Here is a 27,201-nt window from a genome sequence, read left to right on the forward strand (position 1 = left end):
GATGGTGAACCTTTTAGAGACCGGGTGCCCAAAATCTGGGCCCACCCCCTGCCCTGCCCCACCCACCCCGCCCATCTGCAGGGCCACTCACCACCTCCATGGCCCACTGCAGATTGTCCAGGCAACCCAGCAGTGCCATGGCAGCCACACCATCCATCCATGCCCCACAGCATCAACTGTGCACGATGGGGCGCAAGGGCAGAGTCTTGTCCCCGCTGCCTGGCTGCCATGTCCTTGGCCGCGCTGCTCCGTGTGCGCTGTGCTCGGGGGCAACTCTCCTACAGAGGGGCTGCTGATGAGGGGGCCGTGGGTGGAGGCAGGGCTGGGGTGACGGCACACGTGCCCACAGAGAGTGCTGCCTCTAGCACACGTTCCATAGGTTCGACACCACTGGTCTATGTGGTTCGTGCAATAACCGTTTAGCAGAAGGCTGAATCACTGGACAATCAGCATGGGATGTTGAATTCATGTAAATCAGGGGTCCCCAACCCCCGGTCTGTGGACCAGTACCGGGCTGCGGCATGCCAGCAACCAGTCTGCACAAACAAGCAAAGCTCCATCTGCGGGATGCAGGCAGCACACAAAATCACGCCCCCTCTGGTCCGCGGAAAAACCTCTCTCCACAGAACCGGTCCCTGGTACCCAAAAGGTTGGGGACCTCTGATGTAAGCAGATAAGTAAGGAAGACTTAGCTCATCTCACTTCCTTATATTCCTTGAGTTGTAAAAATCATCACACACAAATTCACATGCAAGTAGTCTTCAACGTACGATCACAGTTGAGCTCAAAATTTCTGTTGCTAAGCAAGACAGTTCTTTTTGCCCCATTGTGCGACCTTTCTTGCCACAGTTAAGTGAATCACTGCAGTTGTTAGTAACATGGTTGCTAAGTGAATCTGGCTCCCCATTGACTTTGCTTGTCAGTAGGTTGCAAAAGGCAGTCACATGACCCTGGAATAATGCAATCGTCATAAATACAAGTCAGTTGTCAAGCATTTGAATTTTGATCATGTAACCATGGGGATGCTGCAATGGTCGCAAATATGAATAAAAGTCATAAATCAACTTTTCTCAGTGCCTTTGTATCTTTGAACAGTGGCTAAACAAATGGTTGTAAGTTGAAAACTACCTGTATAGACAAGACATTAATATGTAGCTCAGAGAATCAGTTTAAATAAAAATATACTGCTGCAATATCTATTGTATCCTTCAAGAATTAAGAAGGAAGAGGCCAAAATAAAAACCTATATATCTTTGTGGGAGATATGATGTTATGATTAATCGCTGAACTAGGCTGAAAACAAAATCGCCACATAGAAGCACTATTTTATGCGAGGAAATTAAAAGCTAGGATTGTTTGATCTACTAAATGCCTAGATGAAAGAATCTGATTGCGTCGAAAATATATCAGATAAATTAATCCAGTAAAAACAGAATAATTTGAATTAAAATGAGCAGGGGTTCAAGAACAAATAAATAGGCAAATTATATCTAATGTAACTGGTGATTTGAGAAATGGTGCCATGTACTGCAAATGAATACTGAATTTTCCAAGTCAATGTAAATATACATAGATCTCATTTTTAAGTAGATGGCACTATGCAGTATTCGTGAGAGATTAGGCTACAGGGAGTCACCTAATCCCATGCTATGCGTCACTTCGGTGTGCTAACTGAGCTTATCCCAACTAAAAAGGCACAGATTACAGTCTTACTTTGGAATACAAGTACATTTCTGTTGTATGGAGAAAAGCAAGTATGGCAATATTTATATATCTGTTGACATAATTTGTATGTTCCGTTCTGCTAGCTCCAAGCAGTCCATGTAAATGATATGCATATATTTCAGTAAAAGAAGAAAAATCTGTTCCCTGAGCTCCATGGCACTTACTTAAATGTGCTTAAATTGGTTTGGATCACATATAGTCATGTTTCTTTCGATATAGGGCAACGAGTGAGGTTATATAGAGGAACAGAGACCAGAAACTAATCCATCTTCTAGTTACAGATAGTTCTCAATCTACAACCATTCGTTTAGTGACAGGAGTTACAACAATACTGAAAAAGTGACTTATGACCAGTTTTCACACTTAATGACCATTGCAGCATTCCCATGGTCATGTGATCAAAATTCAGACACTTGGCAACTGGCATGTATTTATGATGGATGTGGTTTCCGGGGATGATGTGATCACCTTTTGCAATTTTTTGACAAGTAAAGTCAATTGGAAAGCCAGATTCACTTAGCAGCCGTGTTACAAATTAACAGCTACAGTGGTTCACTTAAGAACTGTGGCAAGAAAGGTCATAAAATGGGACAAAACTCAATTAACAACTGTTTTGCTTAGCAACAGAAAGTTTGTTCTTAATTGTGGTCATAAGTCAAGGACCACCAATATTTCCAAGCACATTGGGCATCTTATCTTAAGGTGCTCAGGTCTATAAAATGGTGAGCGTATATTAAATTTATTTATGTCCTGTTGTAAAGAAGGGGGCTTGTAAGAGGGGGAAAAGCAATGTTAATGAGCATTTTAAAGGTGAATTCTTGCAAAACGGAAGATGTGGGTCTAGGTGTCTGTATTTGCAAGTCAATGCATTTCCCATTTTTCATTCTGATGCCGACTGCTAAGCAAGCTTGCTAATAGCATTTGACTGTTAATCATTAGATTATTTCTCATAAAATGGGAATAATGGGTGGAAAAGTAGAAGGGATTAAAATTTTTCCTAATACTTTCTTATCAAAACAGTAAGTTTAAAACAATTCTGTGCACGGTTTGGTTCCTCCCTGTGCTGATTCGCAAACATTCTTCAACTCTGCATATGCTATTAAAGACACTGCTTGCTCTGCTGCTCCTCCCTCTCCTACATCCAAAAGGGTCAGGCTCCCCCAAACAGGACCCTACAATAGATATCCGATTTCTTGCCTTTAGGTAGCTAAATTTGGTCTTAGACTAGGACTTGGCTGAAATCTTACAGAGATGCCTGAGCTAGGGAAATATATTTTGTGCAGTTCAACAAGGGAGACCTATAAAACAACTCTTTGTGCCCATTCCGTGTGTAAGGATGTAAAGGCGCTGAATTGATGGTTCAGACATGTGATGTTTACTTCCTGCCTTTTCCCAAAGCAAGACTTGAAGCTGAGCAGTTGACTGTTTATGCAGTTGCCAACTCTGGTCCTAGGTTCGGTTTCAAACTTGGCTTTATAATAGATCTTAAATATTTTTTAAGGACTTCTGTACATCCTTAATTAAGATATTAACATTCCTTCTTTTGTGTCTTGTTTTTATAAAGCATACATTGTTAGCATGGACTTGTTTTAAACATATGGTAAAATGCCAAGTGCTACATTAGGTGTGTTGAATATGAAAAGGATAACTAAGATAGATTTTGGAATTGACTTTGTCCATATGGTCCAATCCAGTAGGGAGATTCCTCTGTGTGCGTAGGTGTGTGTGTAAATAATGTAATATGCCGGCAGCTGAAAAAAGGAGAGAGGGAATACATATATTGTATTTAACTTTTTCCCACATCAGAAAATGTGGAACATTTGAAAGTCATGGAACTTAAGAAAAGCAGGTAGTGAAGGATAATGAAATGCAGTGGGCTCAGAGAGGATAAGGAAGATAAGAAGCTCTTTTGAGCTAGCAGCCTAGAAAAAATCTACCTGTGTACATTGCTTAAAATCTCTTTTCAGCGAAGTAGTGGTGTCATATTTGTACATACCTGATTGCAATGGTGTCTTAGTATGGTGGTGCAAAATAAGAACACCTTACATCATGCCAAAATGTTAAGGTTTTATATTATACTTCGGGTAATAACCAGTTCCCTGAAGTGGGCCTAGAAACAATTTTGCATGAGCATAACTGCTGTGGTATTATATTTCAGGCACGAATGATCAGGATCACTCATAATTTCCTGTTCAGAGGATTTATTGCTCAAAGCTATGCACAAGAATCTAGTCAACTCACACTCAACACTAAATTAGCACTAAATAAGACTAACTGAATTCAAAAAGAGAGTGTTTATAGACACATAACGATTCGAGATTGAGTCATCTCTTGACTCAATCTCTTGACTCTTTCCTATATTATATGACTGAGCACTCAGCACCTCATTGTTGGCAACCTACTGCAATATATACTACTAACAAGTTCCAGACTCTTTTCAAGGTTAGCCCAGATAGCCATGTAAAATATATCCTGGAGCTGTTAAGTATTTAGGAACTTGTGATCATTCCTAGCCTCTCCTCTCTACAACTTTTAGAGTTTATGATAATTATGCATTACACATTCCCTGCAAACCAGACATTTTGAGCTCTAATCAAGATGAATGGATTACACTGAAGGCTTTTCATTTCCAGAGACCATCATTTTTTTTTTCATCATACGTTTCTGGTTCAATAGGTTTTGCAGAAGAACTGCACAAGCCTGTGAAGTGTAAGTCAAGAAAGTGGAATCAATTTACTGTATATAGCACAAGTCATTATAGATCTTCGGTATATTCCTTTGGAGGTTCTCTGGGCAATCTCAACCCCTTCACTACAGTGAGCTCCAATATTTAACAGATCTGTTTTGACAGCTCAGGGTCAATATTGGTTGGCTAGTTGATTGCCTAGCAATCTCAGTCTCTTAGTCTCTTGGTCAGTTGATATTCTTGTGGCAAAAATAGCCTATATTTTCTCAAGTTGCTGCACTGATGCCCCCCAGTAAGCTTTGTTGAATTTTCTTCTATCCAACAGAAAAGATATTGATGGCATCTTCCTAACGGATGACTAAATTGTGATTTAAATAATTTGACCTTCCGGATTAATGATTTAAATAAAACCCACCCTGCTAATAATGCACCCTTCATCGTCTCTTTTTCCTTATTAACACACTGATGTTCCCAAATGCAAAGCCCAGAAGGGTAGCTGTTTAGGATTATTGAAGCCAAAGCAACAAATAGGGTTTGTTTCTTTTCTGATATGCATTTCTGAAGACTAGTGTTTATTCCCTCAGCTCAGACTTCAGTTCAGTTCTGTTTGGTATTTATATGGTTAATGGTTGTGTATCAGTAAGGATTCCCCCCCCCCCTCCTTAAGGTCTGGGTGACGCACAACTCCAGCTGACAATTAGAAAATGCTTAGTAAAAAGGTCAGTCATATGAGGGAGAGAGATGGGATTATGGAGAAAGTTCATCATTTTGAAGTATTTTGCATACAGAACCTCCTCCCCCACAGATACACTGAGAGCATTGAGCACCTCAAATTGATCTACTACTCATTCTCTTTCTCATGAGAAAATTTGAAATATAGGCCTGGTATAAATTGGAGATGTGGAATTATTGAAATATCTATCCTCTGCTTGGATGTTTGTAACCATTTTGGACTGTTTTAGGAATTGCTGCTCTCCCTGGAACTAAAGTTGAGGTAGTCCTCAAGTTATGAGCACAATTGAGCCCCAAATTTCCTTTGCTAGCCAAGGCAGTTGTTAAATGAATTTTGCCCCGTTTTATGACCTTTCTTGCTACAGTTGTTAAATGAAACACTGCCATTTCAGTGTTAAGTTAATAGCACAATTGTTAATGAATCTGGCTTCTCCATTGACTTTGCTTGTCATAAGGTCACAATAGATGTTCACATAACCCCCAGGACACTGCAACTGTTATAAATACATGCCAATTGCCAAGGCTCTGAAGTTTGATCATGTGACCACGGGAATGCTTCAATAGTCACACATGTGGAAAACAGTCTGTGGGAGATGAAAATGTAGCCCCATCCTCATATAACAAGATGAGGCGGGCAGGCTTAACTAACTAACTAAATTACAACAATTTCCCTATCTATCTACCCTAAGGTCCCAAGGAAAGGGGCCTTTTTCTTACCTCTGATCCAAAGTAGATTGTGAGTGCTCGGAGAGAGCAGGCTGGTTACCTGTGGCCCCAAACCAGGAAGCAGTCAGAAATCCCGGTTGGACAGCAGGTCTCTTCCAGCAACTGTCTCTTCCCAGCCAACGCACCAAAAATTGTCGTGAAAAAACCCAATGAAAAAGACAAGAGACAGCAACACAATAACAATAATTCTTACTCTAGGATTCAGAGGTTTATTTTGCTAATAATTTGGAACATAGCAAACATAATAACACAATATCCCTTACATTAATAACCCATTGCAATGAGGACCATATGACATAGCAGAATCCAGTAAGACAGCTATAGGCCAATGGCAAATCAATCAGGTCCAGTCCCAATCTTTTATCCTTTTCTTGTTCTAAGACTTATTCAGATGGTCCGCTGACCTTTGCTGACTTTTTACTGACTTCCTTCTGACCTACTTTCCACATATACCCGTGTTCATTGGAACCCACATCCATCAGCTACTTTTCAGTTCCCTATTTCTCCCACGGTTATAATACTCATGTTCCAAATAAACATAGAACTATCTACTTTGCAATTTCATATTACACAAAGCTCAGCAGATTACAAATAGTATGTTCATATTGTGAAACAGCATAAAGTTCAAGTTAGAACTTCAAATCACTTCTGTGGGGGCCTATTTCAGGTTTGCTCTAGCCTCATCTTGTTATATGAGGAGGGGGCTATATTTTCATCTCCCACAAGTCATAAGTTCCTTTTTTCAGTGCTGTGTTAACTTTGAATGGTTACATTCATTACTAAATGAATGGTTGTAAGTAGAGGACTACCTGTGTTCCAGGAAATGGTTCTTTTTCTACTTTGACCTTCCTTTGTTCAACATGTTGTAGGAGGCGACCAGGCTGAGCCTGAGGGAGGGAGTCAAATACGTCATCAGTCTTGAGTCCCTTCGTGCCCACAAGACATCTAAGTCTAGCCCAGCTTAAATTCCTTGACTCTTATCTACCACCAGTTTGCTTTGACAGTTAATAGTTCAGATTTTTGTAGAGAGTTTAAGCTTGCAATAAATTTTACATTAATTTGAACTGCCTTGAACTGCCTGGATTTCCTGATTTCCCAAGCTTGACACATAAGATGTCGTAACTAGAGCAGCTTGTCCTACATATTTTTTGTCAGAAAGTCAAGGCTATAATCTTTTTCCCTTTCTTTTCTTTCCAGTTACTTTTGGGATAAGGAGGGAGGAGGAAACTTTAGTATTGTATTCTATAATATACAAGCCAGAGCTTTGACGTAAAATTATTCTTGGCTTCAACAGAGGAAAGGCTGGGGTTTGGCGGCAATCTGCGTTTATGCAGTTTTAAAGAAGAAAAGTATCTCTGCAAGTCAGAAGATTCACAAGCTTTTAAATATTATGCTATAAAAGTGGTCGTCTGGGGAATAGCTTAATTATAACAAAATCCTTTATGTTCTTGTTAAACACCGTTTAAAAATAACAGTTTAAATGTTAGTTCACACAGCTGAAGAACTTGTTTTTGTATAAAATGCTTGAAGGCCTAAAGATCGTGCTGTGGAGCTTTGTTGTGGGTAATAATACAATTTCAGTTGTAGTACGCTGAGAAATGCGCATCTCCCTAATTCCAGGATACATGCCTAGTTATATAGTTTGCCCTACTCATTCTATCTTAAGTAGCAGGATCTTTCCCTCTTACATTATTAGCAACCCCAGCAGAGTTTTTCATATTGAAAATCACACCACAATTTGATACTTGCTCTTTGTTCAGCATTTTGTAACAAAGCTAAACAAAATGGAAAACAACAAACTTTGAAAAATACAGTACCCAGTTTGGTCACACAAATATTTACAGCTGTGTCTAATTCCAACAAAGCGAACTAGTGTTACAGGACTAAAAAAACTGTATTAAGAGATGTTTTTCACTCCGTTAAATTGAAATCACATTCTGTTATGAAAATAGTTAAATACCACACATTTTAGCTGGATGGGTTTTTAACTGAAAACCTCCCCAGAATTGTACTGAGTTTCACATTACTGCAGATGGTTCAATTGGTTTCACATGATGTTTTTTTGTTGTTGTAATAGTTATGAAACATTTGGGAAACTTGGACTTCTATTTGCAGATAGATTCCAAGGAATTTCCAAACTCCTTTGAAAATATCTTCAGTATTATTTTCTTCAGTTTATAATGCCCAGGTTAATATGTGGCGTCTATAAGGAAATCCCAGGGCTTTAAACTATATGTCAGGATGGGCAACTATGGTCCCTTTACAACTTATTGACTTCGACTCCCAGAATTCCTGAGCCAGCAAGTAAAAGTAGGCAATGGTAAAACATGTCCATAATGTTGCCAGAAAAACAATAGCTTGTTGGAGATTTTAGTATGTCTCAACTAGATCAGATGCGATGCGTCCACAAACTGAATTGAACAGACAAATGAGCTGTTTATACAATCCGTGCAGCATTTGCTGGCTGCACTTAGAGTTCAAAGCCTGTGTGTATATATGCAATAGGTTGAAATGCTACTCACCCTCCCCCCTATAATCTTGGGACCATTTCATGTGGGACAATTTACAGATACTGTCAACGCTGTGACAATGGATGTCGTAGCTCTGACAACTGAGAACCAGCAGCCTTTTTTACTTTTGCTTTTAAGGTGCCTTTCTATTCTCTCAGAGTTCAGATGTAGAAGGGGGGATGGGATAGATGCCTGACGGTTTAGTTAGCCACAGTGCTTTTTTTGAAAAAAAAAAAAAAAAAAGGTGCCGGAACTCACACACGTCATATAACCCACCTTGTGTATCCCACAAGGTTTACCTTTGTAGTTGAAAAAAAAACCCTTCAATTTTTAGTGTATCTAAAAGACTAGGATTTTGTTCAAGGCAACTCTGGAACTCAAGGTGCTGGAACTCAGTTCCGGTGTATTCTATGACAAAAAAAGCCCTAGCTACCCATAACAATGTAGAAGTGTGTGAACTCAAGGATATATTCTGATAAGCTTTTGGTGGGCTGAGGGGATGGAGAGAAAACCCCGGGGGAATTGCAATTGGTTACTTTGTATCTGGGAGGAGGGAACTCATTCTTGGGTTCAACTATGTAAGTGCCGATACTTTGTTTCCAAATAAAATGTTCTTTAAGGAAGAAATCTTGCCTTGAAGTTCTTTTAACTGGTTTCATCTATCGGAACCATGAAAGATACATCACACTGTAATTTTGTCTAGATAGGTATCAAAGCTTTCTAAGGGGGCTCTGTATAAAGGGATTTCCAAACATACCATATTATTATAACCACAGTGTAGAACAGTGGTTCTCAACCTGTGGGTCGGGACCCCATTTGGGGTCAAATGACCATTTCATGGGGGTCACCAAACCATGCTGTCCGCCATTTTTTTCCCTTTTCCCTAGCTGTCCTATTCCCTCTTATTGGTGGCCACACCCATTTGGGGGTCACCACAACATGGGGAACTGTATTATGGGGTCATGGCATTAGAAAGGTTGAGAATCACTGGTGTAGAAGATGAGCACGCTGAACTGGAAAGCAGGGTTAAATGTGTCATTAGTTTGGAATCATTGCACAGCCACAAGAGACCCAAGTCCAACCCCCCACCCCTATGAATTCTGTTGAACCATTTTAGCTTTGGCCATTAGTTGACCAGATTCTTGTGTATAAGTAGCAATAATAAACTCTTCTGTGTTAGACGCAAGAAACCAGGAACCAAGGTTGTTCAAACGAGTACAAGTTTTTCCATGCTAGCTCTCTACAAGAATCTGATCTATTAACGTTCAAGCCAAATTGGCAGTAGGTTAGAGTCAAGGAAATTCAAGGTGGGCTGGATTTAGATTTCTTGTGGGAGCAAAGAGACTCTAAACCGATGACGTGCTTGACCCCTCCCTCGGGCTCAACTGGGTCATCTCCTAGACCCTGTGCTTTGAACTCAGTGAGTGTTCCTGGTTCTTCGCACCTGAAACAATCGGCTTTTAGCATTGTTAATAGTTCCTATAATTATTTTTAAATGTGCTGCTCACTATGAAAATGTTTCCTTTAAGGATTTTCTAAAAATAAATAAATAAATAAATCCATCGCCTAAATACACTTTTTCCTTCTTTTTGCATTGCAGTACAGAATTGGACAGCTGTACATGATCAGTAAACATAGCCACGAGCAGAGTGATCGTGGAGAAGGTGTGGAAGTGGTACAGAATGAGCCCTATGAAGATCCAAACTACGGGAATGGTCAGCTGACAGAAAAACGGGTCTATCTGAATAGGTAAAAATTCCTGTAAGCATTCTGCCATTGCATCCTCCCCTAATGCATATGCAGCTTTAGGAAGTAAACTATGGCTTTAGTCAGCCTTTGCACTTTGCACCAATCTTAAGAGAATCACACAGTAGGACGTACCCTGAGAATGACCAGGTCTCCTCCTATAAATTACATGCTTAACTGGTTCAGATATATGGCCAGCCACTTCCTTCTTTCCTTCATGTTAAAAACTCTGGAGAAAGGAAAGTTGGGAAAATGAACAGAGATGCTACAGATACTTAGGGGTTCAGTACAAAGTAGTGAAAAAGCAACTGAAATTATAAATAAACTTAAGCAAAATATGTGTTCACATGGGGGGGAAAAACACACAGTACAAATAGTCCTCAACTTACAGCCATTCGTTTAGTGACTGTTCAAAGTTAAGTGGCATTGAAAAAAAGTGACTTACGAACGTTTTCACACTTTCAGACCATTGCAGCATCCCCGTGGTCACACGATCAAATTTTATCAAAATTTAGATACTTGCCAGCTGGCATGTATTTATGACGGTGGCAGTGTCCCAGGGTCACGTGGTCCCCTTTTGCAACCTTCTGACAAGCAAAGTCAATGGAGGAGCCAGATTCACTTAAGAACGGTGTTTCTAATTTGACAACTGCAGTGTTTCATTTAACAGCTGTGACAAGAAAGGTCACAAAATGGGACAAAACTCAACAGCTGTCTTGCTTAGCAATTGAAATTTTTGGCTCAGCTGTGGACATAAATCAAGGACTAGCTATACTGTATGTGGTCTGGATCATCAATGGGAATTAGTACTGATCAAAACTTGTGCAATTCACAGGTTAAACATATCAATATTTGTGCAGATTTGCATGAGCAAAGCCCCCTACCCCCCCCCACCCCAATCTCAAAGATTTAGGTGAGGGTGTCATGTAAACAAATTCTCATTGAAATCCAACACGTTATGTGAATGCTTGAAGATAGTTTTGTGGACCAACTTGAGTATGATCATTCTCCAGCATGAGGATGGATAATCCACGGATTGGGTTTCCTGAAGTCCCTTCTACCCAATTAGACTAAGTCTGTGAGATAGCCATGCCTCTTGCTGGGTCACGTTTACCCAGTTCCGACTTAGTCTTTACCCAGACAAGACGCGTTGGTTCATATCTCCAGACTCAGGTAAATTTTCCCTTTTCCCCATCCGTGGATTATTGTTCCTTTCCTCTTTAGTTTACCTTTACGTTTGCTGAATCCTTGTGCTTCTTGCTGTCGTCTCCACTCCACCACTACTCCTCCTCCCTATTGCCTTTTTTTCCCCGTTTGCTGAAGCCTCAGCACGAGGCTTTTGTTTCTCTTGGGAGTCTTTTCAGAAGCCGCGGAGCTTTCTGTTCGCCTCAGCTGGTCGGTGGGCCTCCGCAGACAGCCCGAATGACAGCTGATCGTTGGGGTTTTTTCCATCGGAGGATCATGGATACCGGCGGATCGCCACATGGCTGGCGGCCGCCATTTTGGTTAGGTCCGGTCCTCCTGCATTGTGGAGCGGCTAGCGGCAGAGTGTCACGTGGCTGGCGTCTGCCATTTTCTTGTTGAGGCCTGTGTTTTCCGGACATTTGGGAGTGTGCACGTGATGGGCGGCCGCCATTTTTTTACAGACTGCGCTTAGGCTATACGTGGCTGGCGATCATCAGTTTGGGTGCTTTTTCCCTGTTTTCACAAATTTCTCTACTTTAAATTAGTGAACAAGTGAAGGGAGCTTCACAATTTAGCATTAATCACTTAGTTGACGGAAGATTCTGATTACTTCTGGCCTCACCACGCAGCTGAGGGTGCCATTTTTCAGGAGAGCTGAGTTTGTAAAAATAGTCACAAGCACATCTGATTCCACCTCAGCCACATCCGCTGACATTGCCTCTGGCAATATATTGTGACAGTAAAATTGGATTGTTTTTCATTGGGAGCTTACTCCTTTCATTTCTGTTCCCTATTCTTTGCCTATCTACCAGTATATTGGTTTTCATAGTCCTTACAAGGAGCTCACATACTGGTCTTACCAGTCTCTACAGTCACACACTGGGCCTCAGCTCCTAGCCTGTTTCCAGACCCATTTTCAGATTTGTGCTGAAGGGTCTCAGGCCTAGCTCCTTTGCAAGGAGCCCATACTGGTTTCTCCAGTCTTTCCAGTGTTTCACATTGGACCACTTTTCCCAGCCTTGTCCAGACCCATTCTCAAACTTGTGCTGAAGGGTCTCAGGTTCTAACTACCGTGCCAAGGGCCCATACTGGTCTTCCCAGTCCTTACAGTTTTTCACTTTTGGGACATCAGTTCCTATCTTTCTTGTGATCCATTCTCAGTCTTGCGCTGAAGGGTCCCCAATGAGATGGCTGAAGACAAGCAGCCTCAGCTGGTTCTGGCACTCATCAGTCCTCCAAGCAAGAGGAGACATAAATCTTCAAAATTGGAGGCAGCCGGCAAATGGAAGGCAAAAGCAAAGGCCTTATCTACCAAAGCTCCATCCAAGGCGGTGGAGAAGGAAGCCGCAAGGAGGCACCAGGCCTTGGAGAGGCAGATTTCCAAGGCTCAAAAGGCAGCTTCATCAGAACATGTACCAGCTACATCCGGAACGTCTGAGGCCTCTCCTTTCAGTCCTCAGGTAACCACAATTGCACAGGTTCACAGACCCTTGTCTCCAGAGGTTGGGTCTCAATCTAGACCTATCAGTCCTGTGACACCTAACCCAAGTCCAAGCTGGGGGGGGCCCACTTGCCTCTCAATCAATTCCATCAGCCACATTCACTCCCACGGCCGCTGGTCTCTGACCTGAGTCTTCACAGGCGCTTGGGCCGGAACATCTACAATCCATGCTCATGCAGGTATTAGAGAGTCTTTCCTCTCTACAGAGATCCCAACCTCCGACATCTTCCCAACACCGGTCCGAGACCCCTGATTATGCCTATTCCATTGCTTCCGATCAATCCTCACAGGGTGGGGATTCTTATTCGGAAGTTGACGAATCACAGGGGACAGCCGTATCAGACGATGAGGATGCTCCTCAGGAGCCCTCCCCCTTTGTAGGCCTCTTTGATCCCACTCTATTCAAGACCATTCTAGCTAAAGCCACGGCTACATCTCAGATTGCCCCAGAACTAGATCCTCAACCTACCCCTTCCACCAGTCAGTCATCAAATCCTCTGTTTGATGAGCCCAGGGTGACTCAAAGGCATATACCTTGCCCTCCATTTTTGCCAAAACAGTAAGAAAACAATGGGCCAATCTTGGGGCCTCTCCTGTCCCAGGGTCCTCTGACAAAAAACTATTTAGCGTGGCGCCATCCTTAACTAACCGTGGACACATCCCTCACTCCCATCTTTTCAAACTCCACCATTGCTGGAGATATGGTGGAGGCATTAAGACCGGAGGATAGAAAATCTGAGTACTCTCTATGAAGGGCACATCAAGCATCAAGATGGGCAGTAAAGGCTTCCATGTCAGCCTCTTTCTTCTCACGGTCCTCTATCACTTGGCTCCGGGAGCTTCAGGACATGATCCCACAGAATCAGGTACGCGCCCATCAAACATTGGGTAAGTTACTAGCGGCGGTTGAATACATGGCCGATGCCACGTTGCACGCCACCAGATTTTCAGCCAGGGCGATCGCAGCCAACATTTCTACCAGGCGGCTGCTTTGGCTGAAGCAAGGCGGGCAGATTTAAAATCCAAAGGACACTTGGCCACCGCCCCTTATTCTGGTGGAAAATTATTTGGGGAAGCCCTGGAGCCCTACTTGATAGAGAACAAGGACAAGAAAAAGGTTCTTGCTCACCAGGCCAGATGATTGGACAGAAAGCTTGCTCCCTTCTATCGCAGACAGGGGTTCCAAGGCAACACCCAGGGTTCTGACTGGCCACAGCCCACATGCTCTTTTCCTCCCAGATTGGACCATCAAACGGACCGCTTTGTGCCCAAGCCCAGGCAACAACCGCAGGCTAAGCAGCCCTTTCGGGGCACAGGGGGCCATCCCTATCGGAGGAATAAGTGACTCCAGGGAAGGACCCCCCCATAGGCGGCCAGCTCTCCCTGTTCTCTCAGAACTGGGGGCACACTACCACCGATGGCTGGGTCTTGTCCACCGTCACCAACGGCCTGACCTTGGAGTTTCTCTCAAAACCAGCAAACTGGTTCATTCAGTGTCCAACTCCTTCAAACCCGTCAAAATGGGTTTTCATGAAGGAGGCCATTTCCCATCTCATCGAAATAAATGCGGTGGAACCAGTCCCTCCCGATCAGAGGGGGCACTCAATCCTCTTTATAGTCACAAAGATCTCGGGAGGATGGAGGGCCATTCTGGATCTAAAACGGTTAAATTATTACCTGATACACAAAAAAATCAAGATGCAAACCCTGCAATCCATTTTGGCCAGCATACGAAGGAACGACCTCCTGACGTCCATCGACCTCACAGAGACGTACCTACATATTCCAATATTTCCACCACATCATAGCTTTCTCAGATTCTGCTACAGATCTTATCACTATCAATACAGAGCGCTGCCGTTTGGCCTTTCATCCACCCCGAGGGTATTCACAAAGATCTTGGCGGTTCTGGCAGCTCACTTCAGACTGGATTCCATTCGGATCCAGTGTTACCTGGATGACATCCTCATTCATTCTGTCCAGGCTGCACGGTCGGAGGTGGCCCATACCATAGAGGTGCTCCAGAACCACAGGTTTTCAGTTAATTTCCTCAAGAGCCAGCTGATCCCATCCACACGGCTCCTTCATCTGGGAGCAGTGATAGATACAACACACTGCATGGTCTACCTATCGCCAGATCGCATAGCCAGTCTCAGGGCCCTTATCCACCAGGTACGGCGTGCCAGGGCAGTTCCCCTCCTTACCTTCTCCCAGCTCTTAGGCAAGATGATCTCTTGCATTGCCATCGTACCCTGGACCAGACTACATTCCAGAGCTCTTCAGTGGTTCCTCCTCCCCTTTCAGAGGCGAAAGCTAACATCCTCCAACAGGCAGGTGAGGTTGACTCCCCTGGTATCGAGGTCACTCAGATGGTGGAATTCTCGGGCCATTGCCAGGGACTCGGAATTCAGAGAGCCATCATGGATCGTTCTCACCACAGACGCCAGTCTCTTCGGTTGGGGGTGCACCTCCAGTCTCAGATAGCCTAAGGGAGATGGTCCAAGGAGGATTTGAAACACAATATAAATTGGCTGGAACTCAGGGCAATTCATCTGGCGTTGTGTCATTTCAGTCACAAGGTGAGAGGCCAGCACGTTCTCGTCCTCACGGACAACATAGCGGCCAAAGCCCATGTGAACCGTCAAGGGGGAAACCAGGTCAAGTTTTCTGATGACAAAAGCCAGACTGCTCTGTTCTTGGGCAGAGGCCAATCTGGCCTCGATCAAAGCAGATCACATTTCGGGGTCAATCAACTAACAGGCGGACGCTCTCAGCAGGGCGGCGGTGGATCATTCAGAGTGGCGCCTGGATCCAGTGCTGTTCCTAGAAATATCTCACAGAGTGGGTCATCCAGTTCTGGATTTGTTCGCCTCAGCAGCGAACTCCCAACTTCCAAGATTTTTTTCTCGATTCCCATCACCAGGGTCAGAGGGAGTAGATGCTCTGCGCATACCGTGGCCCCAGTGCCTTCTCTATGCCTTTCCTCCGCTCCCCCTCCTTCCAGCTGTCATCTGCAAAATTCTTCGAGAGAAGGCGGAGGTTGTTCTCATAGCTCCTCATTGGCCGAGGCGCCCATGGTTCGCCAATCTCATGAGCCTGTCAGTATCGGCCCCATGGAAGATACCCCCAGGCCTAGTAGCACTCAGTCAAGGGGCGCTCCAGCACCCCGACCCTCAGTGGCTACAGTTGACCGTATGGCGCTTGAGCGGAGACGTCTGACTGAGGAAGCTTACCCTCCGAAAGTCATTGATATGATTCAAGCGTCTAGACGCCTGTCAACTAATAGAGTTTATGACTCCACTTGGAGGAGTTTTCTATCTTGGATATCCAAGCATCAGGCCCAGTTGTCATCTCTCACTGTGCCTCGAGTTCTACAGTTTTTACTGGACGGGATAGATAAGGGCCTCTCTCCAAATACCATCAAGAGGCAGGTTGCGGCCTTGGCCACGGTACTCTCTTGTGACGACTCTTCCTCACTAGCCCATCACCCGATGATCCATTCGTTCATCAAAGGGGCATTTAATACTAGACCTCCAACCGTTCATTGGTACCCCTCTTGGGATCTTTCAGTGATTTTACAGGCCCTTAACTGGTCACCTTTTGAACCGCTTCAATCCTGTGATCTCAATCTCTTATTCATGAAAGTAGCCTTTCTGGTGGCAGTGACTTCAGCCAGACGCATATCTGAACTGGTGGCCCTCTCGATCAGGGAGGATCTCTGCCTGTTTCGCCCCTATTGCGTAACCCTGCTATTAGATCCCACTTTCATTCCTAAGGTGAACTCCTTGTTTCACTGGTCCCAGGAGGTGGTGTTGCCGAGTTTCTGCCCTAGACCATCCCATGACTTGGAATGTAGATGGCACACCTTGGATGTCCGCAGGGCACTCTGCATTTATCTTAAAAGGACTGCTGCCTTCCGTAAGTCAGAGGCACTTTTCCTTTCCTTCAATCTTTCCTCTATGGGACTCAAGGTCTCATCTTCCACTATTGCCCAGTGGATTAAGGCTTGTATTGCCAGGGCATACCAATCACAGTCCTTAACCATTCCTTTACGTATCACGGCCCACTCTACCCGTAGTGCGGCCACCTCTGTGGCCTGGGCCACTCAAGCGCCCATTGGTGAAATCTGTCAGGCGGCAACCTGGTCATCGCCTTCCCCATTTATTTGCCACTATAAAATTGATAAGTTTGCTTCTGCTGATGCTACCTTTGGCCGTAGAGTATTACAGCAGGTTGTTTCATCTCCTGCATCACAGGCCCTGTCTGTTACCCCCCCCCCCAGGGACAGGCAGGCTTTGGTATGTCCCAATCCATGGATTATCCATCCTCATGCTGGAGAAGGGGCGTTGTCTTACCTGAACGCCTTTTCTCAGCATGATGATGGATAATCCACTCCCGCCCTTTAATGATTGATGGGCACTGTGGCAGGAGTCGGGGAACCAATGCATCTGACTTCATCTGTTGCTTCACCCTCGTCGGAACAGAGTAAACGTGACCCAGCAAGAGGCGTGCCTATCTTGCTGACTTAGTCTAATTGGGTAGAAGGGACTTCAGGAAACCCAATCCGTGGATTATCCATCATCATGCTGAGAAAAGGTGTTCAGGTAAGACAACGCCCCTTCTAGGCCAGGGGTGTCAAACTCAATTTCACTGAGGGCCGCATCAGCATTGCGGTTGCCCTCAGGGGGCTGGGTGGGTGTGGCCAGGGTGGGTGTGGCCTACTGGGTGGGCGTGGATGGAGTGGGTGTTGCCTACTGGATGGGCGTGGCCAGCTCTACATCGTTCGCGTCCAGGGTGCCTGTGGGAGCTTGGGCAGGAGTGGGACAGATCTGAGGGTCTCTGGCAGAAGGGGATGGGACCAGGGCAAGTGCCAAGGCATGGTCCACTGGAGGAGCCTCACTGTTCCTCTCAGGCCATGCTGGGTGGGAGGGTTGCTTATGGAGCTAAGACTGAATGCGTTTCAGCATAGATGGCCACCACAAAATTGTACATTGGCTCCCGGTTGGCCTGGGCCAGGGCCAAGGCAGAGGGGGCCGTTCCCTCACTATTTCCAGGATGGCTTCGTGGGCCACATGAAACCACTTCGCGGGCCGCATCTGGCCCCTGGGCCTTGTGTTTGACATGTCTGTTCTAGGCTTTTTGCTCAAAAGGAATTAGAGATTTAATTTGTTCATTTTTTTCCTATGGTTTTCAGACTGTCTGATACATTAGTTACAACAGAAGAGAAAGTTATATTGCTATAACTAAGGCCCAGCAAAGTAAATATGTCTGAAACTCCCAAATCAGTAACAAAAACCTTTGCAGGGAGAAAACTTGCTTTTAAAATAAAATTCTTTTTGGTACCAAGGTCAACGTCTGACCTCGTTTCTATTTGTCCAACATCAGCAACTTGGATAAAATCAGTCTGGCTCACAGCATACGAAGAACTGCTTACGACAGGAATATCAAACCTAGCTTCATAAGAAATATATTTTAGTGAGCTCCTTAGGCGGCAAAATATCTTAGTAAAGAACAGCACCATCATGAATGATTACTAACATTGTGCATCACTGCCCCAAAGCAGCAGTATTAATGATTTATCGAGTGAAACATTTTTTCTTGCCTGTTACTTTCTTAAACAAAGTCTGCATATTTTGTAAGATACTTAAACCTTGTTACTTTTACTGTCATTCATGAGATATATTGTGGTTTCTAAAATATATATATATATATTGCTTTACTGTCATTTGATTAGTGGTGGTCTAACTAAATATTGATGCCTTACTTTTTTTGCCTCTAAGCCTGGGGTCCATTGACTTCTATTGAGCCTGTGACCTTGGTAACAGACATAGCAACTGTGCCCCTTACATCATGCAGTGCAGTCCTAGAATCTTAATACTTCTGACCTTTGCGCAACCAACTATGTTCAAGTTGAAAAATCTGTTGAGGTAAAATGTTTCTTTAAACTCAACCACAGCATTGCCCTCAAACAAGAGCTAGTATGTTAATCAACCTTGCGCACAGACCTCTCATTCCAAGCATGTCTAGAAATATATCTTTATCTGATTGAAGAAAAATTAAGAACCTATAAATTAGGCAAGGCCTATTGAAATAGATATTTTAAAGGGATTGTCAGAGCTTGCATAAGACTAGATGCTTGCTAACATTTATTGGCATCAGCGGAACAGCTAAGTACCAACAAAATGTAAGATTACATGCCAGGCTGAAACCTGCTAGGCTTAGTTTGTTCAAAGACAAAAAAACAAGAAAGTCCAGTTGCTTTTTGAAAAACACTTTTGGGACAACCATGATTTAGATGATTGAGAATCTCCATAGATATGACTTTAATGAATTTTAATGGAGAGAAAAGCAAAGTTTTACATTTAGGCAGGAAAAATCAAATGTACAGATTAGGTGAGACCTGGCTCAAAAACAGTAACTGTGAGAGGGACCTTGGAGTCAAAGTGGACAATCACTTGACTATGAGCCAGCAGTGTACAGCAGCAGCCAAAAAAGCTAATACAGTCCTGGGTTGTATAAGCAGAGGCATAGAATCAAGATCACGTGAAATATAAGTGCCACTTTATAAAACCCTAGTAAGACCACACCTTGAATACTGCAACCAATTTTGGTCACCACTAGAAAAAGGATGTTGAGACTTTGGAAAAAGTTGGACTTTCCTGTGAGAATAGACTGGATCAGGATTTCACCTCAGAACATCTATTTCAGCCAGTATTTCAAGTGAGGCATTACTATGCAGATCTCCACATAAAATAGCCTAGTTCTAATAATAATAATAAAAAAACTTTATTTGATGCAGATTGAAGATTGCAAAGTGTTGTTCTTATGAATTTTCTCTTAATTGCATTTGAGCTCATTTTATCTTTATTGGCATAGAGTGGATGCTGTAAAATAGAAGGCTTAGCACTTTTACTCTAAACAATTTAACTACTGCAGGGACAAAGTTATTACCATTGCAATGAAAAAAATTTAATTATAATGTTCTAAGCCTTTGAGGCACATCTATTGTAATTTCTCAGATTTTGTTGTTTCCAAGTACTAGGAAATTGAAAGTGGATTGCTAAATATTTGAAACCCTTAATCTGTTTAGTGTGGACACCGTTTTTCCCCCAATTATGATGGCAGTTGGTACGTCTCTTATTCAATATGACCACCTTCATTTTAGAATAAAATGAAAGTTTTTTTTTATTATTATGGCAGAATATTGCTAATGCTGGAGACTGTGGGTATAGGATCTCTTGCTTGAGCAGAATTCCTGCCAACCCTGTTATTCTGGTCTTCTAATCTCTTCTGAAGGCAAAACTGAGTCCTGGAAAGAAGGATGACATCATATGCAGAAAGGAAGATGGAAATGGGCCTATGTAGGGGGATTTAAATTTTGAGAAAGCCTGTACTATGGGATTGATATACAGGTAGTCCTTGACTTACATCAGTTCAAAATTACAAAAGCACTGAAAAAAGTGATTTATGACTATTTTTCACATTTACAACCATTGTGGCATCCCCACGGTCACATGATTAAAATTCAGACGCTTGGCAACTGACTCATATTTATGATGGTTGCAACGTCCTGGGGTCATTTTGCGACCTTCTGATCAGCAAAGTCAATGGAGAAGCCAGATTCACTTAACAGTCGTGTTACTACCGTAATTTAACAACTGCAGTGATTCACGTAACAGTTGTGGCAAGAAAGGTTGCAAAATGGGGCAAAATAACAGAATAACAGAAATTTTGGGCTCAATTGTGACTGTAAGTGGAGGATTACCTGTAATAGTTAAATAAGAAGGACAATGATGTATCTCCTTTTTAATAGTCTTTAGAGTGGGGAATGGTGGTGAAAAAATTCATCCTCAACGCAAGTAGGTATTCTCATACAACACCATAATTGGTCAAAGTAAATAGTGATCTGGTTATCTGTAGTTCTGGTTATCAGTCTCTTCCAAAACATCTCTGTCTAGGGATTAAATCAAATGGTATCTTCAGCTCAGAGAAGGCAGCACAGGGAGTTTTTCCACTGTATTTTTCTGCTGGATGTTATGCAATGCATTGGTCAAAAGTTGATCCATTAAGTATGAACCTGGCTTGTTCCTTAGCTTCTTATAGAAGAATTTAGCTCACAATTTACTTTACTAAGCAAATTGGGCCAAAAGTTAGTGGGGTGGAATTACTGCAATTTGAATTGTTATAGATTGACCCGTGTCTTTGTACATCTTGAAGGAACAGTCAACATGGCAAATTAAAATGCTAGCACAGGACCACATTGTTCAGAATTGTGTTTGACACACTCTGCATAGGCTGAAGTCCACAAACCACATAGCCCCAGCAACTTTATAATTTTTTCAGATAAAAAATGGGTTTTGGAATTTTCTGGACTGATGACAGAAGACCAGTCAAGGAAAGGGCCAGAAGACACCACTTGCAAGGTCTGGCTCATTATTATTAAATCGTTCATAGAAGTGGTTGAGTGGTTCATAGCAGGTAGGTTTAGAATCCTGGCCCCAAAACTGAATTGGACATCAGAAGAAGGAGAGCTTTGTCCTTGAGCTGCTTTGCATCAGTTTTTCGCAATGACCAATGCTCAGAGTATCACTTATTGACTGTTTAAAGTTGATATGAGCATGCTCTGTCTCCACCATTCTGCAGTCAGCCATGTTTTCCATCATTCGGCTACTGTCACCTTAAAGCAGTGGTTCTCAACCTGTGGGTCGGGACCCCATTTGGGGTCGAACGACCATTTCACGGGGGTCGCCAAACAACGCAGTCCGCCATTTTTCCCCCTTTTCCTTAGCTGTGCTACTCCCTTTTATTCTATTGGCTTTTGAAAGCCAATAGAATAGACTCTCTTCAATAGAGTCTAATTCTATTGGCTTTCAAAAGCCAATAGGAATTGTCCAACCTGTCTCTGCCCTGCTAAGCCCGCCAAAAGTCCCATTCTGCAAACAGTGCTGTACCAGTTGAGTAGTCCTCGACTTACGACCGGTTGAGTAGTCCTCGACTTACAACCACTTGGGGTTGCAGCATTAAAAAGGTTGAGAACCACTGCCTTAAAGTGTAGACCAAGGGTAGGCAACCTTGGCTCTTTTATGACTCATGGACTTCAACTCCCAGAATTCCTGAGACAGCATAGCTGGCTCAGGAATTCTGGGAATTGAAATCCACGAGTCATAAAAGAGCTAAGGTTGCCTACCCCTGGTGTAGACAGAATGCTGTGCCTACAGCCATTGGCACTGCACAATGATGCTAAACTACCCAACCATCAGTATTGGTAGAATATAAGGAAGATGATCTTGACAGATAGGCCGGATTTGTTACCATGCAATAAGCAGAAAAGCATGACTTCAGTTCAAAACTAGTAGATAGTCTGTGTAAGGGGCTCAGATAGGCACCTCCCTAATTTGCATGGGTATAAAAGGGGGAGGAGGCCCATCACAATCAGACCTGCAAGATTCTGTAATTATAGCCGCCCTCAGTAAAAGTGATCTTAGCTTCCTATGGAGTTGATTCTTAATCTGGTCTGCTTGGTGGGTTTGACAGTACTATAAATGGTTTTACTCTGTGGCATTCCAAAAGGGTGAAATAACAGAACAGGCTGAAGTAGCCCAGCAGTGGATTCGTTTCATTGCCTTGCATCCAAGGTGCATTGAACCTGCTAAACTGATGCTTCATTATAACTGGTTGTTGTTTAGTCTGCACTGATCCTGCTTAATATTGGTAGTGGTGAATAAAAAATAACTACATCTCCACAGAAATAGAGCACAACAATGATAAAAACTGTCTTGAATGCATTTGGGTCAATATAAAAGGGAGGGGAAATGACATTGCCATAGGTGTATACTACAGACCACCCAACCAAACAGAGGAAATAGATGAACTTTTTGCTAGTCAGCTAACTAAGGTATGTAGGAAGCACATCACAATAGTAATGGGGGACTTTAACTACCCTGACATCAACTGGGAGACAAACTCCGCACCAAGTGGAAGATCAAACAGGTTCCTGGCAAACCTAGCAGACAACTTTGTCTCCCAAAAAGTAGAGAAGGGAACTAGGGGATTAGCCATTTTGGATCTAATTCTCACTAACAGAGATGAAATGATAGACGGTGTTGAAGCCATAGGAACCCTGGGAGGAAGTGATCATGCAATATTAGACTTCAACATTATAGAAGCACAAGCAATGGAACAATCAAACTAGAGTCTTGGACTTCAAGAGAGCTAATTTCAATAAACTTAGAGAGGGCTTGGGAAAGATTCCATGGATGAGAATCCTCAAGGGGAAAACAACTCAAGAAGCTTGAGAAATTTTGAAAAATGAGATAATAAAAGCACAGTCTAGCATAATACCAACAAAGAGGAAAAACAACAGCTCCCAAAAGAAACCAGCATGGCTGCATAAAGAACTCTCTGACAAATTGAAAGATAAAAAGGACAAGTATAGAAAGTGGAAAGAGGGGAACATAACTAAGTCAGAATATCAGCAAATAGCCCGAGCCTGCAAAGATGAAGTGAAGAAAGCCAAGGCTCAAAATGAACTAAGGCTTGCGACCAAAGTCAAAAATAACAAAAAAAGCTTCTTTCAACATGTAAAAAACAAGAAAAAAGTGAAGGAAATGATTGGTCCATTAGTGGGTGGAAGTGGCAAGAAGGTGACAAGCAACAGGGAGAAAGCAGAACTATTTAACTCATTTTTTGCATCTGTCTTTACACAAAGGGAAAAAACAGACCAACCTATCAAAAATAGTGCCATAAAAAACAAAACAGAAACACAAGTTAAGATAGGCAAGAAAATGGTTAGTGAGCACCTGTCCAGCCTAGATGAGTTCAAATCGCCAGGACCAGATGGATTACACCCCAGAGTTCTCAAGGAACTGGCAGATGTGATATCGGAGCCACTGAACTATATTTTTCAAAGATCCTGGAACACAGGGGAACTACCAGAGGACTGGAAAAGAGCTGATGTAGTTCCCATCCTCAAAAAAGGAAAAAAAATGGATCCAGGAAATTACAGACCTATCAGCCTGACCTCAATACCTGGGAAGATCCTGGAAAAGATAATCAAACAACGAATCAACGAACACCTAGAGGCAAACAAAGTCATTACTAAAAGCCAACATGGGTTTGTCAAAAATAGATCATGCCAGACAAATCTTATTGCATTCTTTGACCAAGTGACAAAATTAGTGGATCAGAGGAATGCTGTGGACATAATTTACTTGGACTTCAGTAAGGCATTTGATAAAGTAGATCACAACCTACTACTTGACAAGATAGAAAAATGTGGGGTAGACAGAACCACCACCAGATGGATCCGTAGCTGGCTGACCGGCCGTACTCAGCGAGTGGTCCTCAATGGAACTGCATCTATATGGAGGGAAGTGTGTAGTGGGGTGCCCCAGGGCTCTGTTCTGGGCCCAGTACTCTTCAACATCTTCATCAACGATTTGGATGAAGGGATAGATGGGGAACTCATCAAATTTGCAGACGACACCAAGCTGGCAGGAATAGCCAACACTCCAGAAGACAGGCTTAAGATACAGAAGGATCTGGACAGACTTGAACACTGGGCACTAACTAACAAAATGAAATTCAATGGTGAAAAAAGCAAGGTTCTACATTTAGGCAAGAAAAACCAAATGCACAAGTACAGCATAAGTGGCACCATGCTCAATAGTAGTAACTGTGAGAGGGACCTCGGAGTCCTAGTAGACAATCACCTAAATATGAGCCAGCAGTGTGCTGCAGCTGCCAAAAAGGCCAACACAGTGCTAGGCTGCATTAACAGAGGGATAGAATCAAGATCACGTGAAGTATTAATACCACTCTTCAATGCCTTGGTAAGGCCACACTTGGAATACTGCATCCAGTTTTGGTCACCACGATGTAAAAAAGATGTTGAGACTCTAGAAAGAGTACAGAGAAGAGCAACAAAGATGATTAGGGGACTGGAGGCTAAAACATATAAGGAACGGTTGCGAGAATTGGGTATGTCTAGTTTAACGAAGAGAAGGACAAGGGGGGACATGATAGCAGTATTCCAATATCTCAGGGGCTGCCATAAAGAAGAGGGAATTAAGCTATTTTCCAAAGCACCTGAAGGCAGGACAAGAAGCAACGGGTGGAAACTAATCAAGGAGAGAAGCAACCTAGAACTAAGGAGAAACTTCCTGACAGTGAGAACAATTAATCAGTGGAACAGCTTGCCTCCAGAAGCAGTAAATGCTCCAACACTGGAAGTTTTTAAGAAGAGACTGGACAGCCACTTGTCCGAAATAGTGTAGGGTTTCCTGCCCGAGCAGGGGGTTGGACTAGATGACCTCCAAGGTCCCTTCCAACTTTACTAATATGAATATGAATATGAATGACTTATAAATCAAAGCAAACATGAAAAGACAGCTTGGCAGATGTTTACCACAACAGTTTGAGAGTTTGTGGGTGTCCCTTGTCATAATAATGGATGGTTTGAAGTTGGAGTAGCTTAATGTAAATGGTTTAAAGACAGCGATGAAAACACACAGAAGAAAACGTGGGGATTTTTGTTGTTGTTGTTGTTCATGGATAAGAGGTGGGAATTAACATCCATCACTTAAAAATCATTCCTGGTACAATGACTGCACATCACATGGTACGTGGCATAGAAGACCTGAAAGACTTGGTCCTTTCTTCCTCTCCCAACCCCTCTCCTTGTTATATATTTCTTCCCCTTTTCCTGCTTTTATAGGGCCTTGAGGAAGACTTCTGGAGAATTCAAGAATCTGTACTTTTTTGTGCTATTGGCTTGCTCTAATAAAGATACAGGCAGTCCTCATTTAGCAACTGCTTTGTTTAGTGACCATTCACAATTATGGCGGTGAGGAAAAAGAAACCCTTGGCAACCAGTCCTCATGTTTACGAACTTTGCAGATCTGAAAAGCAAAGGAAAGCTAATAAGATTGTAACATTGTGATATTTCACTTAAACAGTTGCTTTGCTTAATGACCAAGTTGCCAGTCCCAGTTATGTTCACTAAACAAGGACTACCTGTTCAAGAATACTCAGTTCTGGATATTGGTTCCCCCCCCCCTGTTTTTGCTTTTTAAAGTAACATACCCAGTTCTCTCCGATTTAAAAAATATCACGCTTGCAGGCAGACTTGATTTTTGAAATATTTATTTATCACAAGTTTGGCAGTATTTTTAATTTATTTGTCAGTAAAATCAAATGACTCATGGCAGTACCACCAGATTGCAAAACAAATCCAGGTGGCTCATAGTTTATAGTCACAGCCAAACAATACAGCTGCAAATAAAACCGTATAACAAGGTAAAGATATTTTCTTAAAGACCCTTTAGGCTTCCAGGAAACAGTGTCCATCTCCTATGATTGCCCTGTTCATATATATGGCACTGTCATTCCACAAACACCTTATGAAAAAATTCTGCTTTTATTGATTTTCTGGAGGACATTAGGTGGGGCCAGTCTGCGTCTCTGATGATAGAGCTGGATAGCTGGCAAGAAAGTCTGTCCCTGCTATCCCTAACTCGATAGAGAAGAGAAACCTGAAGCTTCGTTTCCAATAGTGTGCATATAGGACTGGCATTTTCAGCTTGAAGAAATCTTGGTGATACTTAGGAGCCAGGCCATACAGAGTTTTATAGCTTAAGATCAGCATCTTCAAACCTGTTGGAAACCAATGCAGTATCCACAAAACCCATAATATATGACTGTTTCAGTTCTCACATTCAGTAGACGGGCCAACCCATGGTGCAGCAGTTGCAGTTTCTGAAAAGTTTTCAAAAGTAGTACCAGACCAATACATTGACTAGGTGATCGTGGCCCCCTCAGTCAAGTCCCACGTAGCTGGCAAACCAAGAAGTGAAAATTACACAAATGTGAGGAAGGCATATCAGACTTGAAGATTAAATAAACTCTCCATCTTGAATCTCCCTTCCCAGCCAATACCTTGCAAAGCAAATAGAAATGTTGGCTTAAAGTTATGCACAATGGCAGATAGTAGATTATTATTAGCCAATTTTAATTTTAAGTTACTTTCTATATTAAAGAAGACATTAACTACCTTCTGTTCTCTATCACCCCTTTCAGATGCCAAGAAAGGTGCTAATTATATTAAAGGTGCTATATTAGTATAGTTTCAGTTGAAATCAAGTATTGAAAGCAATACTGTATGCTAAAATGCATTGTTCCATTTAAATCAGTTGAATTACTGAGGGTGTGAATTCCTTTGTATTCAACTGGTACAGCCTATCACTTTACAGATGAGAACTTGTAAGTCTCTTTAGTGCAGTGTTTCTCAACCTTGACAATTTTAAGGCATGTGGACTTCAACTCCCAGAATTCCACAGCCAGCATTGCTGGCTGTGGAATTCTGGGAGTTGAAGTCCACATGCCTTAAAATT

The 27,201-nt window shown here is 42.7% G+C and overlaps 1 protein-coding gene across 2 annotated transcripts in view; it reads left to right on the forward strand.

Moving 5' to 3' along the window:
- PITPNC1 (phosphatidylinositol transfer protein cytoplasmic 1) overlaps positions 1-27,201 on the forward strand; it is a 201,596-nt gene that overhangs the window by 99,580 nt on the left and 74,815 nt on the right. For both annotated transcript variants that reach the window (XM_039326786.1, XM_039326785.1), the window contains exon 2: positions 9,980-10,128. In XM_039326786.1, coding sequence (XP_039182720.1) covers positions 9,980-10,128 — 149 coding nt within the window. The remainder of the gene's footprint in view (positions 1-9,979; positions 10,129-27,201) is intronic.

The sequence above is a fragment of the Crotalus tigris genome, unplaced genomic scaffold (assembly GCF_016545835.1).
Source record: "Crotalus tigris isolate CLP2741 ecotype Arizona unplaced genomic scaffold, ASM1654583v1 scf7180000024345.2110221, whole genome shotgun sequence".
Classification (NCBI taxonomy): Eukaryota; Metazoa; Chordata; class Lepidosauria; order Squamata; family Viperidae; genus Crotalus; species Crotalus tigris.